At 38.6% G+C, this 13559-nt stretch overlaps 1 protein-coding gene across 1 annotated transcript in view; it reads right to left on the bottom strand.

The window, feature by feature from the left end:
• Positions 1-751: 751 nt before the first annotated feature.
• The window catches only part of eif3m (eukaryotic translation initiation factor 3, subunit M), a 36750-nt gene continuing 23942 nt past the window's right edge, over positions 752-13559 (bottom strand). Inside the window, exons 8-11 of the mRNA XM_080189983.1 lie at positions 11302-11383; positions 3654-3797; positions 1699-1759; positions 752-1033 (exon numbers count right to left, since the gene is read on the bottom strand). Coding sequence (XP_080046109.1) covers positions 913-1033; positions 1699-1759; positions 3654-3797; positions 11302-11383 — 408 coding nt within the window. The 3' untranslated portion in view covers positions 752-912. The remainder of the gene's footprint in view (positions 1034-1698; positions 1760-3653; positions 3798-11301; positions 11384-13559) is intronic.

A 13559-nucleotide genomic window follows, 5' to 3' on the forward strand; every position in this document is an offset into this window, starting at 1 on the left:
TCTTTAACTCATTAACAGTAATGACTGTAGACAAAGACTCCAATGATGACTGGTGCAACTACAAAGAAAGCTTCAGGCAGGGGAAAAAAACCGTTTAGATCTCAGTTGGATCTGCAAGGGAGTAAAACTCAAAATAATTAATAATTATTGTAATAAAACTATTGTTCTCACAATAGGCTAATGAGTTTTTAAATTACAAAATTTTCCTGTTACATTTAGGAAAATGCATGTTCATCCTCCAGCAGAAGTTTCAAAATTTCTTACTCACCTGCCTCAGTGAAATATCAAGGACAGTTTAAAGAATCTTCTTCCATGTCCTGCTCCCAATCATACTTTGATCCTCAGTTGCTAGCGACTCAGCTTCCAGAGATTTCCATATCTAACACTATGCTTGACCCTCAAGAGTTACTGTGCGAGGAGGATGAGGAGTATGATTCTCAGTATTCCACCATTAAAGGACAGATTAGCAAAATTGAGAGGTTTCTCAGTTTGGATCGGCTCAAGCACCCAAGGAAAAGGAAGGCTGACAATAGCATAATTGAGAGTGCAATCAAGGTAACACCAACTTGATGTCTATTCTAAGTGCTAGTTTACCTTCCAACTAGAAAAGCACAATTCTAAGAGCCACATTTTTTATAGGCGTTCTCTTGTTAGTGTTATGGTTGAATATTTCTGATTTAATTTAGATTTGTTTCAGTTTCACACAAACATTAAGGAAAACACTGCTTCCAGACAAATAAAGTAAGACAGATAATGCAAACTGTTTTAATTAGATAGTTGAACCATACAAATTATTCCAGAGTAACAGCCACGATCTTTTCTCAAATAGCTGTGTAGTTTTTAAAACAAACTTTATTCTGACAATGATTTTAAAATTAAATGAATGACAAGTCCAGACATTTTATTGGATCTTTATGTGGTGGAAATGCTGAGGAGGCTATTCCGCACCTGGTTCAAGTTCTGTTTCCAGGAGTTAAGACTGTCATACAGCTGTTGCCACTGCTGTTTCCCAAAGGTTCTGTGTGTGGTGTGACTATAAGGGGGAAAAAATACAGTTAGCTACATTCAAGGAAAAGCAGGTGGTGTCCTAGTCAATGTTCATTCTTCCATTGACCAATACCTGACTTATCATTCACCTTGCATTTAATTTCACTGTTCATGCAATGTATGCTGCATTTTCCTACATAAAATATACAAAGTAATTGTCTGATAAGATATGAACCAAACAAAAGGAATATGCTTCAAGTTACAGTTGGTGTCCAAATTAAATCTTGGTCTTTGAGATTGTGTATATTATTAAACAGGATAAGAATACATTTCAGATTCCAACTCCTCATTTTTCAAAGGTTTATCTTTAAAAATTTCTAGTTAAATTTTTGCTGTAATTGCTTAAAGGAGTTTCAACCTCTCAGCCAATAGCTGCTGCTAGTTCTCTTCATAAACATTCCAGACTTGTGTTTTATATAGCTCATTCTGGCAGACTTGGCCTCAAATTATACAGATAGCAACTCAAACAAGTTATTGTCTCATTGGAACAAAAATAAGTAATGTGACCGTAAGTGATCAAGGACTAAGATTAATGATATGCAGTTTATCCAAACCATGATCATTTACACAGCAGCAACTAGGTATGCCAAGTACATTTAACATTTTTAAAATAAATTCATTCAAAATGGACGTGTTTTAAGATTGCCTTACCTTACAACTACTTTGCGTTGCGTTTGATCAATCTTACAGTAAACCATCTTTGTCCGAACAGCTGGAAATTTTTTTAAACATATGTTTAGAAATTCAGAATTTATTTGCAAAGTTAACGTCTAAAACTATTCTTGTGCTCATTTGCATATACCAGTTATGAATATACAGTAAACCAACTTTAACCAAAAAGCACTTGGAAAATGAATACCATTTTTTGAAAAAACTTGGCTTCAAGTTAAAAATAATATAAACACCTCAACAGATAAGGAGACACAAGAACTGGGATTTTTTTTTAAAAAATCAACACTTCAGTGACTATGCTGTTAAAGCAGAAATAGGACATATTAATGCTGTAAGCAATCAAACTTGTGTTTTTTTGGGCAAAAGCAACCTTTCATAAAATGACTCGAGATAAATTCTTATTGTCCAATGGCAGTGACTCACTACTGATTAAATTGCTCATTCTCACAAAGGAGGATTTAAGATAGGGAGCATACTTCCACAGCAGAGATACAGCCTCACTGACTCAGGTTTTAATGCATCCTTCAAGGTTACAATTTTCAAACAGCCTTTCCATGTGTAGAAACACAATGGAAATGTTTTTAAGCCAATAGTGAAGGATATCTCAAACTGTAAAATGTAATTGAAGCTTTGGGCTGTTTGAGAGATGCGTTCAGGCACTATTTAAAGTTCTTCTTTTACCTAGATTAAATATAGGACATAGATAAAAGTAATAAACTTAAGTGAAAGTGTTTTTGCTCATAAGTTTGGTGCTTTCCAAGGATCTATGTTAATCATCACAATTACATTTTTATACAATGTAAAACAATTCACCAAAACACTCGAGATGAGAATAGGAAAACAACTTGACATTGAGATAAAAGATTTTGCGATCCCCCTGCCAAGATGCTAAAGCAGTATCCTATTTGTGGAACCTCCTCATCTCTCCCAGAACACATCCTGTGTTTATGATGCCATATAAAAACGGACAATTAAAACTGCAGGCTGTTAGTTCACACAAAAAGGACAAATTATTTTTAGCATTTAAGCACAGAATTCTTCTGTGAAACAAGACTAAGAGCCTCTGCAATATACAAACTGAAATCCTTTGTTCCTCCTTATGACATATTGGTATTAACTACCAAGTCAGTTGCCATCCATTTAATGGTGACAGGATTTTTTTTTGACATTTGGTTACTTAACTGCAATTAAGTGATTTACTGGACCGTTACAATTCTGGACTAGAATTGTGAATCCTCAAGTTCACATTATTTATCATTGGGAATGGAGTCTGTAACTTTTAATGTATGACTATATCTTCTGTTTAATGCTAAGAAATAAAATACTGCAGTATTTTTTGAACATTAATGATGTGTTGTTCTTGTATCAGCATGCTACTGATTCTTGGAGACAAACAAGTTTATTTGGTTACGTAGGCCCTCTTCTGACAAGCACCTTCCTCAGAGAGAATGGTCCAGTCGTATACATTTGTGGACAATCACTGATTCAAGAGTGACCTGCTGCATATGTTTGATCCGTCTGGAAATTAACTATTCCTTGAACAGTCAATTCTCTCTCAAGACATACAAACTCACCTTTCCCTGGAACAGTCCCAAAACTAAGTAACTTAATTGCAGAGAGTCAAAAAGGAAAACAGGTTGGGCAGAGAAAGACTTGAAAATCATTTTAAATTTCCTCTCTTTGGAAGGGTAAATTCCATATTTTTACTAGCAAATAGCTCACTGAGGTGCTGGGTTTGCAGATGCACCGACGTCCAGCTCACAATGCCAGAAAGTAAAACTCTGGGATCCAAAGGCAAGGTAGGGAAGGTAGCAGTGCACTCCATTCAATATGTCTGAAGTATTATTGCACTCAGTGACGTTGTAGGCCCTGCCCACTCATTATGGTGCACATTTTTATTAAATTTAAACAATGATTTAGTTCACTTTGCTTACCATCAATAATAAATGCTTCAACATCATCCTCAGCTATCTGAAGTTCCTGCTGAAGTGTGTCAAAGGAAATCTCCTTGTTGTCTACTGCCATTCCCATCAAGGTTAAGAGCCTCATTTTTGCTGTGTTCTGTTCGTGAGAAAGTCCTGTAATTAATGAAAAAAGTTAGATTGTTGTTCCCAGTATTCATTGCCATATTTATAATTGCATGAATTTGGCAACTCAGTGAACAGTTTCTATTTTAGTCATATTTCCCTTATTTACTCAATTTGACTAAATTTTCCATAGTTAAAAGCAGCACTGGGACAAGAATTATACGGAATAATACCAAATCAAAACTAAAATGGCACTTAAACTACATTATGCCTTCAATGTTCTGTAATTGTACAAAATAAATTGGAAGCAGTACTGATTGCAGATTAGGTCCATAAAAAATGGAATGATTAAGGTACAATATCAAAACTTTTTAATCGTAGAACAGAAAGCAAACCTGCTATACAAATCCTGCATGTTACAGCCAGCATTCAAATTTTAATTAACAATGCCTCATCAAACAATGCACTAATGGCAACAGAAGTGAAAAACATAATTCACTTGAATGAGGTACACTAGGGCAAAACTCCAGCTAATGTGAATTAATAGAAAATTACACAAAAAAAATCAATTAGCACACACTACTCCTAATTAACAAATGCAAATGAGATACTGATGAACTTTAAGCAGGGTGGTGGTGATGAGACTAGGTTTATTGAAAGGGTACATGTGTTAGGGCAAAGCAGTTGACAAAAGATTGTTACTTTTGGCCTATCTTGTCAACATTAATAAAGACAAATTATGACTCCAGGAATCATGCCACGTGTTGGAGATACCCTGCAAAACTTCATCTTGCACTTCTAATGTATCAATGATCCATAAACATTAGACAGTCGTTTCATATCAAGAGTAAACATTTGTAAATTGTTAATTAATTCAGAACCATAAATCTTCAGCTAAAGCTCCTGTTTGTTTACAAGAATAAAAGCAACATTTTAGAACCCTTCTGACAGCCTCTAATAGATATGTTAAATTGGTGAACAAAATAGCCAAGTTTCTAAATGTTATCACTCTTATCTCCAGACCCAAGAACAACCAATCTCTAGTTAACACTGGAATACCCCGTCACTCAAAAATTCAATGGGAACCTGTACACTTTTTGAGATGCATTTGTAATTTGTTGCAAAAGAATCTGTGACCCTCCTGTCTTAGATTTTGAGCAGTAACTTTGCTTATTTAACTGCTGCAAGTACTCAGGCTCAGAAGGAGAAAACACTAAATTAGATTTAGAAAATTTAATTATTAGTGTCACAAGTAGGCTTACATTAACACATTAATGAAGTCACTGTGAAAGTCCCCTAGTCACCACCACACTCCAGCATCCATTCAAATACAGAGGGACAATTTAGCATGGCCAATGCAACAAACTAGCACATCTTTCAGACTTGAGGAGGAAACCGCAGCACCCGGAAAAAAACCCATGCAGGCACATGGAGAACGTGCAAACTCCACACAGTGACCCAAGCCAGGAATCAAATCTGGGTCCCTGTTGCTGAGGCAGCAGTGCTAACCACTGTGCCACTGCAAGACAAGAGTCAAAAGATCATAAGACATAGGAACAGAATTAGGACACTCAGCCCATCGAGTCTGCATTGTCATTATTCAATCATGCCTGATTTTTTTCTCATCCCCGATCCCCTTATCAATCAAGAATCCATCTTAAAGACACTCAGTGACCTGGCCTCCACAGCCCTGTGGGCAAAAGAGTTCCACAGATTCACCACCCTCTGGCTGAAGAAATTTCTCCTCATCTGTTTTAAAGGATCATCCTTTTAGTCTGAGGTTGTGCCTTCTGGTTCTGGTTTTTCCTACTAATGGAAACATCCTCTCCATGTCCACTCTATCCAGGCCTCGCAGTATCCTGCAAGTTTCAATAAGATCCCCCCTCATCCTTCTAAACTCCAAGTACAGACCCACAGTCCTCAACTGTTCCTCAAGCTCTTCATTCCAGGCATCATTCTTGTGAACCTCCTCTAGACCCTTTCCAAGGCCAGCACATCCTTAGAAATGGGGTCCAAAATTGCTCACAACACTATGAATGGGGTCTAACCAGAGCCTTATACAGCCTCAGAAGTACACCCCTGCTCTTGTATTCTAGCCCTCTCGACATGAACACTCACACTGCATTTGCTTTCCTAACTGCCGACTGAATCTGCACGTTAACCTGAAGAGAATTTTGAACAATTACTCAAGTCCTTTTGTGTTTGATTTCCTAAGCATTTTCCCATTTAGAAGAGAGTCTATGCCTCCATTCCTCATTCCAAAGTGCATAACTTCACACTTTTGCACAATGTATTCCATCTCCCATTTCTTTGTCCACTCACCTAACCTGTCCAAGTGCTTCTGCAGCCTCTCTGCTTCTTCAATATTGCCTATCCCTCGACATATCTTTGTATCATCTGCAAACTTAGCAACAGTGCCTTCAGTTCCTTCCTCCAAATTGTTAATGTATATTGTGAAAGGTTGTGGCCCCAGCACTGACCCAAAGCACACCACTAGTCACTGGCTGCCATCTTGAGAAAGACCCCTTTATTCCCAGAGAACAATTAGAAAATTAAAGTGACGTGCAGGGATGACTAACCCCAGTAGTTGTTGTTTTATGAATACTACTATGACTGGTTAATGTTTGTAAGAAACTATAGGAATATGTTTAATACAAGAAGTCAAGAAAAGCAACAGCTTCGATAAGTATTAGATGCAAATATTCTTCAGCCAGATCTTTCCCACAGTAGGCTCACTGTGGAAATAAAACCTGGTATATTAACATGGTAATGTAACAGTTCAAAGATGAATCATGTGGTGGCATCTGCCTTTGCGTTACTTTTCCTGCCAAAGCAGCTTCTCATTTGTTTCACATCTCAGTTTATGCAAAGATATAAAATTACTTTTAAAAATGGATTGTAAATGTTTGCCAGCGAGAAGACGATACTTCATACACGGTTCTGCTGACAACTACTTGGCTGAATAATTACCAGGTAATTGCTCGGCAGACCTCCATTATGCGCTCCATTATAATCTTTCATTAAAAGGAATGCTTGCATTCTGACTTCTCCCCACCCCCATTTAATTTTCTAATTGTTCTCAGGCAGTCCCTTGGGATTGAAGATGATTTACTTCCACTTTGATTCAATGGGCTGTGAATTTGATGGGTTGTGAAATGGTTGATATGTACAATCTGCAGACTCTGCCAAACCTGGGGCAGGTGATGCTTGAAAGCTTGGATACATGGGCTATTTGGAGGTTTGGCGCTCCGTCTAATGCCTTGACAGTGCCTCTGCACAATTCCGAAGACTCTCAATATGTTTGATGCTTTCTAAATGAGGCTTCTCCATTTTGATGGGCCAAAAGCCATGAGTCAATGTGTACCATGGCTAATCCATCATCTAAACTACACATCTTTGGACACTATGGGGCAATTTTAGCATTGCCAATCCACTTAACCTGCACATCTTTGGACTGTGGGAGGAAATACAGGGAGAACATACAAACTCCACATAGGCAGTAACCCAAGGCCGGAATCAAACCTGGGTCCCTAGTGCAGCGAGGCAACAGTGCTAACCATATCCCTACAGCATTTCTATTGATCTTCTGGCAACCCTGTGCTGCAACCTAGTTCTGACAAGAGCAGTTGTTTCAGGAACCCAATGTCAGGCAAATGAGCAACTTAGTCCACCCAGAGTTTGTTTTGCATGACTAGTGGCAAACTGCTGGGCAAGTTGTCTTGGAGAGGATGCTGCTGTTGTCTGTTTTTTCTTGTCACCAGATTTGAAGAATCTTACGAAGGCATCATGATGGTACTTCCCTAGTGCTCTGAAGTACCTGCTGAAGGTCATCCAATTTTCCAAAGCATTTAGGAGCACAAGGATCACTGCTGCTCACTGTCCAAGTACATATGCAATTGTTTGTATTTGTATTGGCATATCAAATGGCCATGACAGCACAAAAATGAATAATAATTATTTCAACTCCTTGGTATCTCTACAAATAACCCCCCTACCACCTCCCTACTCAAAACCATTCTCCAACATTCACTTCAAACTTAGCTGGTGCTGTAAAAAGGGGCCGTGTCCAGACTTTTTCCCGATTTTACAGCGCTGCAATAGAGGTCTCCAAAGGGTTGTTGCACTCCACATTTGTTAAAACCAGGATTGGAGTACCTGGCAAGAAATGTGGAGCAGTGTCGAGGTGGGGGGAGTTCAAGCAGAGTAGCAATCAGATGGTTGCCTCTGCTCCTCCTGAAGAGTGTATTGCTTCATGCTGCTTAATTTTATTCTGGATTCCTGTGCATTGGTGCATCAGCCCAAATGAATGGAGCAGAAAACGTGCATTTGTCTGAAAAAGAGCCACTGCCCCCCCACCCCTGCCCAAAACAAAAGGGCCACCACAAAATGAAGCTAGGGTGTTTTCCCCCAAAAAGCAGCCGTTGGAGAAAATATTTTGGCCCCTGCCTAATATTCTCAATCTTACTTAGAATAATTTCTAAGCACAAGCTGTATTAAAGAGACATCAGATGTGCATACAATCATTTCAAGTACCAAGTTTTAAAAGCATCTAATTTTCTGCCAAACAGATTTACTTATTACTGTTATGTCAAAATCCTAATGCAGCAATAAAGTATTCTGCATCACTAAGCAATTTCTGCATTTGTTAAACCCTGCCATCCAGAAACAAGAGCAATATGAAAATTGCATTTTAATACAAATAAGACACTAGAAATCACTGCACCTTTTAAACAGCCAATTACACAGCACCGTGGGAGTACCGAAGTGTTAATTACCACTCCCTCCTGCAGTGTGTAAATAAGGAGACTGCTGACACCAACACTCCCTGCCTTAAGCGATGAAGCAGATTATCTAGTTCAGAGTATAGTATGCTGGAACTTGGAACAGTTCTCTGCAGCAATTCACTGAGCACATAGTTCTAACCTATACAGGGCAAAATACCTGTATATTTAATCAGACCCCTCTCAAGTATGGTTCTTGATGATAAGTGGACATCAACTCTTTCTCTAAGTAAACAGACACTTCAGAGTCAGCACATTAAATGCAACCATTGACACTTTTAAAGGTTAGGAGGTTAATGCTAAAAACAATGTTTCCCCTAAACTGCTGCATAATGAGAATTTGCAGGTCAAGGGTCACCACTGGGTACAATTCCACCTCAAACAAAATGATCTAATGGCCAATGGATTTCTGTACTGGCAGACTAGAGGGCACAGCCTCAAGGTCGGGGGGGGGGGTGTTTAGATCAGAGTTGAGGAGGAACTTCTTCACTCAAAGGGTGGTGAATCTCTGGAATTCTCTGCCCGTTGAAGTGGTGGAGGCTACCTCACTAATATTTAAGTCACGGGTAGATAGGTTTTTGATAGACAAGGGAATTAAGGGTTATGGGGAGAAAGCAGGAAAGTGGAACTGATCCAATTCAGATCAGCCATGATCTTATTGAATGGCGGTGCAGGCTCAAAGGGCTAGATGGTCTGCTCCTGCTCCTATTTCTTATGCTCAGACTATCCGGGTTTTAAAATATCTCTTTTTCATTCAATGTCTAAAAACATTAAGGAAGTCTAGCAGTGTTTCAAAAAAAAAATGCAATTAGTAAAAAGCAACAAGGAACACTATTGTGATTACAGCATTACACCAAATCAATTAACATTACCTCCAAAACACCCACCCCCAACTTGCAGAACCCCATCAACTTTTAAAATATGGTGTATTTGAATATGTTATTTGTTTTTGTAATGCGTGTCAGCATTTATACTTAAAGCACTCCTCTACAAAATGCCTGGCATTTGTGAATACAAACATTGAAGACATTGCAAGGTCCCAGATACATAAGAACACAGGCCTGGATTGGAGCAGATGAGACCAGAATATTTGCAGAGTTGCCAAAGGTCCACTGACTGGCTGGGACTTTCCTGTCCAGCCAGCAATGCAAATAAATTTGACATTATTCTCTTTCTCCTCTCCTGTGGAGAGGCAGTGATCGTTGGATTCGTATGATGTATTTTCCACACATCAGTCATTATCAGATTGAATGTTGGAATAGATTGGAGGAATCAAATGGCCTTTTGGCATTCCTACATTCTGATAAAACTCTTTCCACATTGTATAGTTTTAGAGATCATTACTTTGGCAAAGTAATATTTCTGCTGGGGTGATTTATACTCTGAATTTAGCTTCTCTCCATCTAAAACCTGGAATCTATATGAATTGATGCAAGTGACATCGCTAAAGAAATTGAACCTTCATAGGTAATGACATGTATGCATTATCTCAAAGTATGCACCCAGTGCCTTATACCACTTCACACCAAACTTAGGAAATTCAACAAAACTTAACATCTGGAACATGAGAAGCACAAGTCTGCCCCATCATTCAAAATGCTCATGGTCAATCATCCACTTCAATTACACTTCCCCGCCCTATCCCTCTGACCTGAGTCTTGGCATCTACAACCCTCGAGGTAGAAAATTCCAAAGATTTACAGTGAAGAAATTTCTCCTAATCCCAGGCCTAAATGACGAATTTCTTATCTGGAAACAACAACAACAACTTCTAGTTCTAGAACCCGCGGTTTAGTTGCCCCATCCAAACTTACTCTAACTGATGGTACATCTGTTCCAAGGCCTCTCCTGATTTCATTCCAACTACAACAAACAATAGAATTGCAGTTCTCTAATGCTCACTCTCCAAGTTGAAGTCCTTTTTTTTCCCCCTTTTGTGTGGGATTCTTTCCTTCCGAAACAGCACTGAGATTAGAACCTTTGCACAAGGAATCACGAAGAGCAACAATTTAAGATTCGTTTTATGACCTAATTTATTAGTGTTTAATTTCAAAGGTAGACTTTATATAAACAACAAAATTACTAGTGCAAAAGTAGCAACCCATCTTTGGTCAAAATTTAATAAGTTTGGAGTGACTAAGAAAGTAAGTCTGTACTTGTAAAGTTAAGAATTGTTAGGGACTTCTACGATTTTGACCTAACAACAGTGAAGGAACAGCGATATAATTCTAGGTCAGGACATTGTGCGACTTGGAGAGGAACTTGCAGGTGGTCATAGAGTCTACGGTGCAGAAAGGGCCTTTCAGCTCGAGACTGAATTGATATCTACCACTAAAGGTGCACTAATCCCATATTCTTATATATTATACTTCAAATGCTCATCTAATTTTTTTATTTAAAGGTTGTAAAGTTTCCAGCTTCAACCACCTTCCCATGCAATGCATTCAAGATTCCCACAACACCAAGTTTTTTCTCAAATCCCCTCTGAATCTCCTGTGTGCCCATACAACTGCTGCCCTTGTTCTTCTAGGCGGCAGAGGTTGTGGCTTTGGAAGGTTGGAAAGTAAAGTGTGTTACTGCACTGCACCTTGCAAACAATTTATATAGCTGCTGCCAATGCACATTGGTGGTGCATGGAGTGAATGCTTAAAAATTGAGAAACAATTATTCAGAATGAAGTAATCCATCTTTCTGGACCATCCAGCAATGAAGAAAATAAAAGTATTCTTTCCAACTACAAAATTTTGCTATGATTTGAAAGAATGAAATCTCACCCAATGAATCGATGAAATCTTTGTTGTTCTGGTAGAATTTGACATAGGCTGCTAATTTTCCACTTACAAAAATAGTCAAGAGCTATTGAAAAAAAGACAGATACATCAAGTTAATACAAACCCAGTGTGAAGTTACAAAACATAAAACATTGGTGCACAATTAAAACGCATATATTTACACAGATGGAAGAATACTGTGCCAGATACTCAAAACAGAAGCTAATTTGGGGGAAAAGAAACAGCAGGGGTTTGGCAAGCTGCCTGAATACTCAGATTTCATTGTGCAAAAATTGTAGTTAATAAGAAACATTTCTCAAATAGCCTTAACAGTTTATTTACTCTCAATAATCAAGGACCAATGCAAAACAATATCAAATATCAGGAGACAATAATTCATCAGGGGGTCTTGATTTCTTAAACAAAGTTTTTATAACCGTTCACAAAAAATAAGCTATTTGTGACATGAAGCAATTAAATTTTTAAAAAAGAAAACACAGAATGCAAGGAAATACTCAGCAAGTCTGGCATCGTCTGTGGAGATAGAAACAGAGTTAGGTTTCAGGTTGATGACCTTTCATTAGAACTGACGTGGATCATGACAACTGGATCCTCCTCTCATTCCAAATAATTCTCCAACTGCAAGATGTCTTTAAAACTGGCACTGGGCAGGCAACTGCAGAGAACAGCATCAAATGTCCTGACTATACTGGCCCCCATCACTACTACATTCCTTGTCTCACACCTCACTTGAATGGCATCCTGCACCATGGTGTTATGGTCTGTTTGCCCTTGTGCTCACCTGAAAAAAAAAATCACAATAGTTACAACACAAAAAGGCAGTCATTCAGCCCACCATGTCTGCACTGGATCTCCAAATGAGCCATTCACTTTGTGCTGTTCCCTTGCCTTCTCCCTGTAACCCTGCACATCCTCTCTTTTCAGATAATAATCCAATTCCTTCCTGATCCAGTTGTCATGATCCACGTCAGTTCTAATGAAAGGTCATCAACCTGAAACCTAACTCTGTTTCTATCTCCACAGATGATGCCAGACTTGCTGAGTACTTCTTGCATTCTGTGTTTTCGTTTTAAAAATTTAATTGCTTCATGTCACAAATAGCTTACTTTTTGTCCTGTTTGGACATTCCTCCACAACACTCAGGCACATCATTCCACTCACTGCGTCAATACCTTTTTCCTCAGTCACTTTTGCTTCTTTTGCCAATTACTTTAAATCTATGGCCTCATGTTTTTGATCCTTTCATAAGTAGGAACAGTTTCTCCAAATCTACTATGTCCAGACCATTCGAGACTTCTGAACCTATCAGATCTTCTCTCAGACTTCTTTTCTCTAAGAAAACTATTACAATTTCTCCATTCTTCATAACATACGTTCCTCATCCCTGGAACCATTCTTATGAATCCTCCCTCACACACTCTCCAATACCTTCACCCTGTTGGACGAAGTCAAGAGCTGAGATTCTCCCATTGTTACATTCTGGGTCCCCAGATCTGCCATACTTGTACTCACTCATTCTCATCCCTGACCACTGGTCAACTCTAAACATTCCACTTACCCAATGGAGTGTAACTCCCTTCAAGGACAAAGTGTCCATGTAACCCTCCTCCTCCCCACTGATACCCTGCAATGTCTGAGCTCAGCAAATCTACACTAAAGTTCTAGACCTATAGAAGCTTATTGCTGATATCGCTGGTCTGGGATTATAATACCTTGCACTAACTCTCAAACTGAAGTTACAGCACACCACCTGTCCTGTCATCTTATTTGTAAAATTAGTTACTAATTAAATAAAGTAATAATCAACAGTTTCCTAGCTTAGGGCCAAAAGAGAAGCACCAGGCACTGGAAAAACAAATAAAAGCGCCACACCCTTTCTGTGCCAAAATCCCAGTTGGCTCAAATTCCCACTTGGAAGCACTCAGTACTCTGATCACTGTGCCCCATAATAAGTGGCAGAAAATGCCATTTACTTACTTACTACTTGTGATCGGATTTTGGATACCAACACTTGACACAGTTGGTAGTAACAGGTTCAGTTAAGTATGTCAAAACACCTCTTATACATGTGTCAGAAAGATTATATATACAGACACTGCTTTACAGGAATGATTTAAGTTCATATTGGTTCACTGACATTATGGAATTGTGACTGGTTCAATAGCCTCAAACAAAAACAGGTTGGAGAATGCAGTGGAGTCTCAAGATGCTGATCATTCACAGCCCACTTTATCTACTCA

The sequence above is a fragment of the Carcharhinus amblyrhynchos genome, chromosome 6 (genome assembly GCF_965287045.1).
Source record: "Carcharhinus amblyrhynchos chromosome 6, sCarAmb.v2.hapA, whole genome shotgun sequence".
Taxonomy (NCBI): domain Eukaryota; kingdom Metazoa; phylum Chordata; class Chondrichthyes; order Carcharhiniformes; family Carcharhinidae; genus Carcharhinus; species Carcharhinus amblyrhynchos.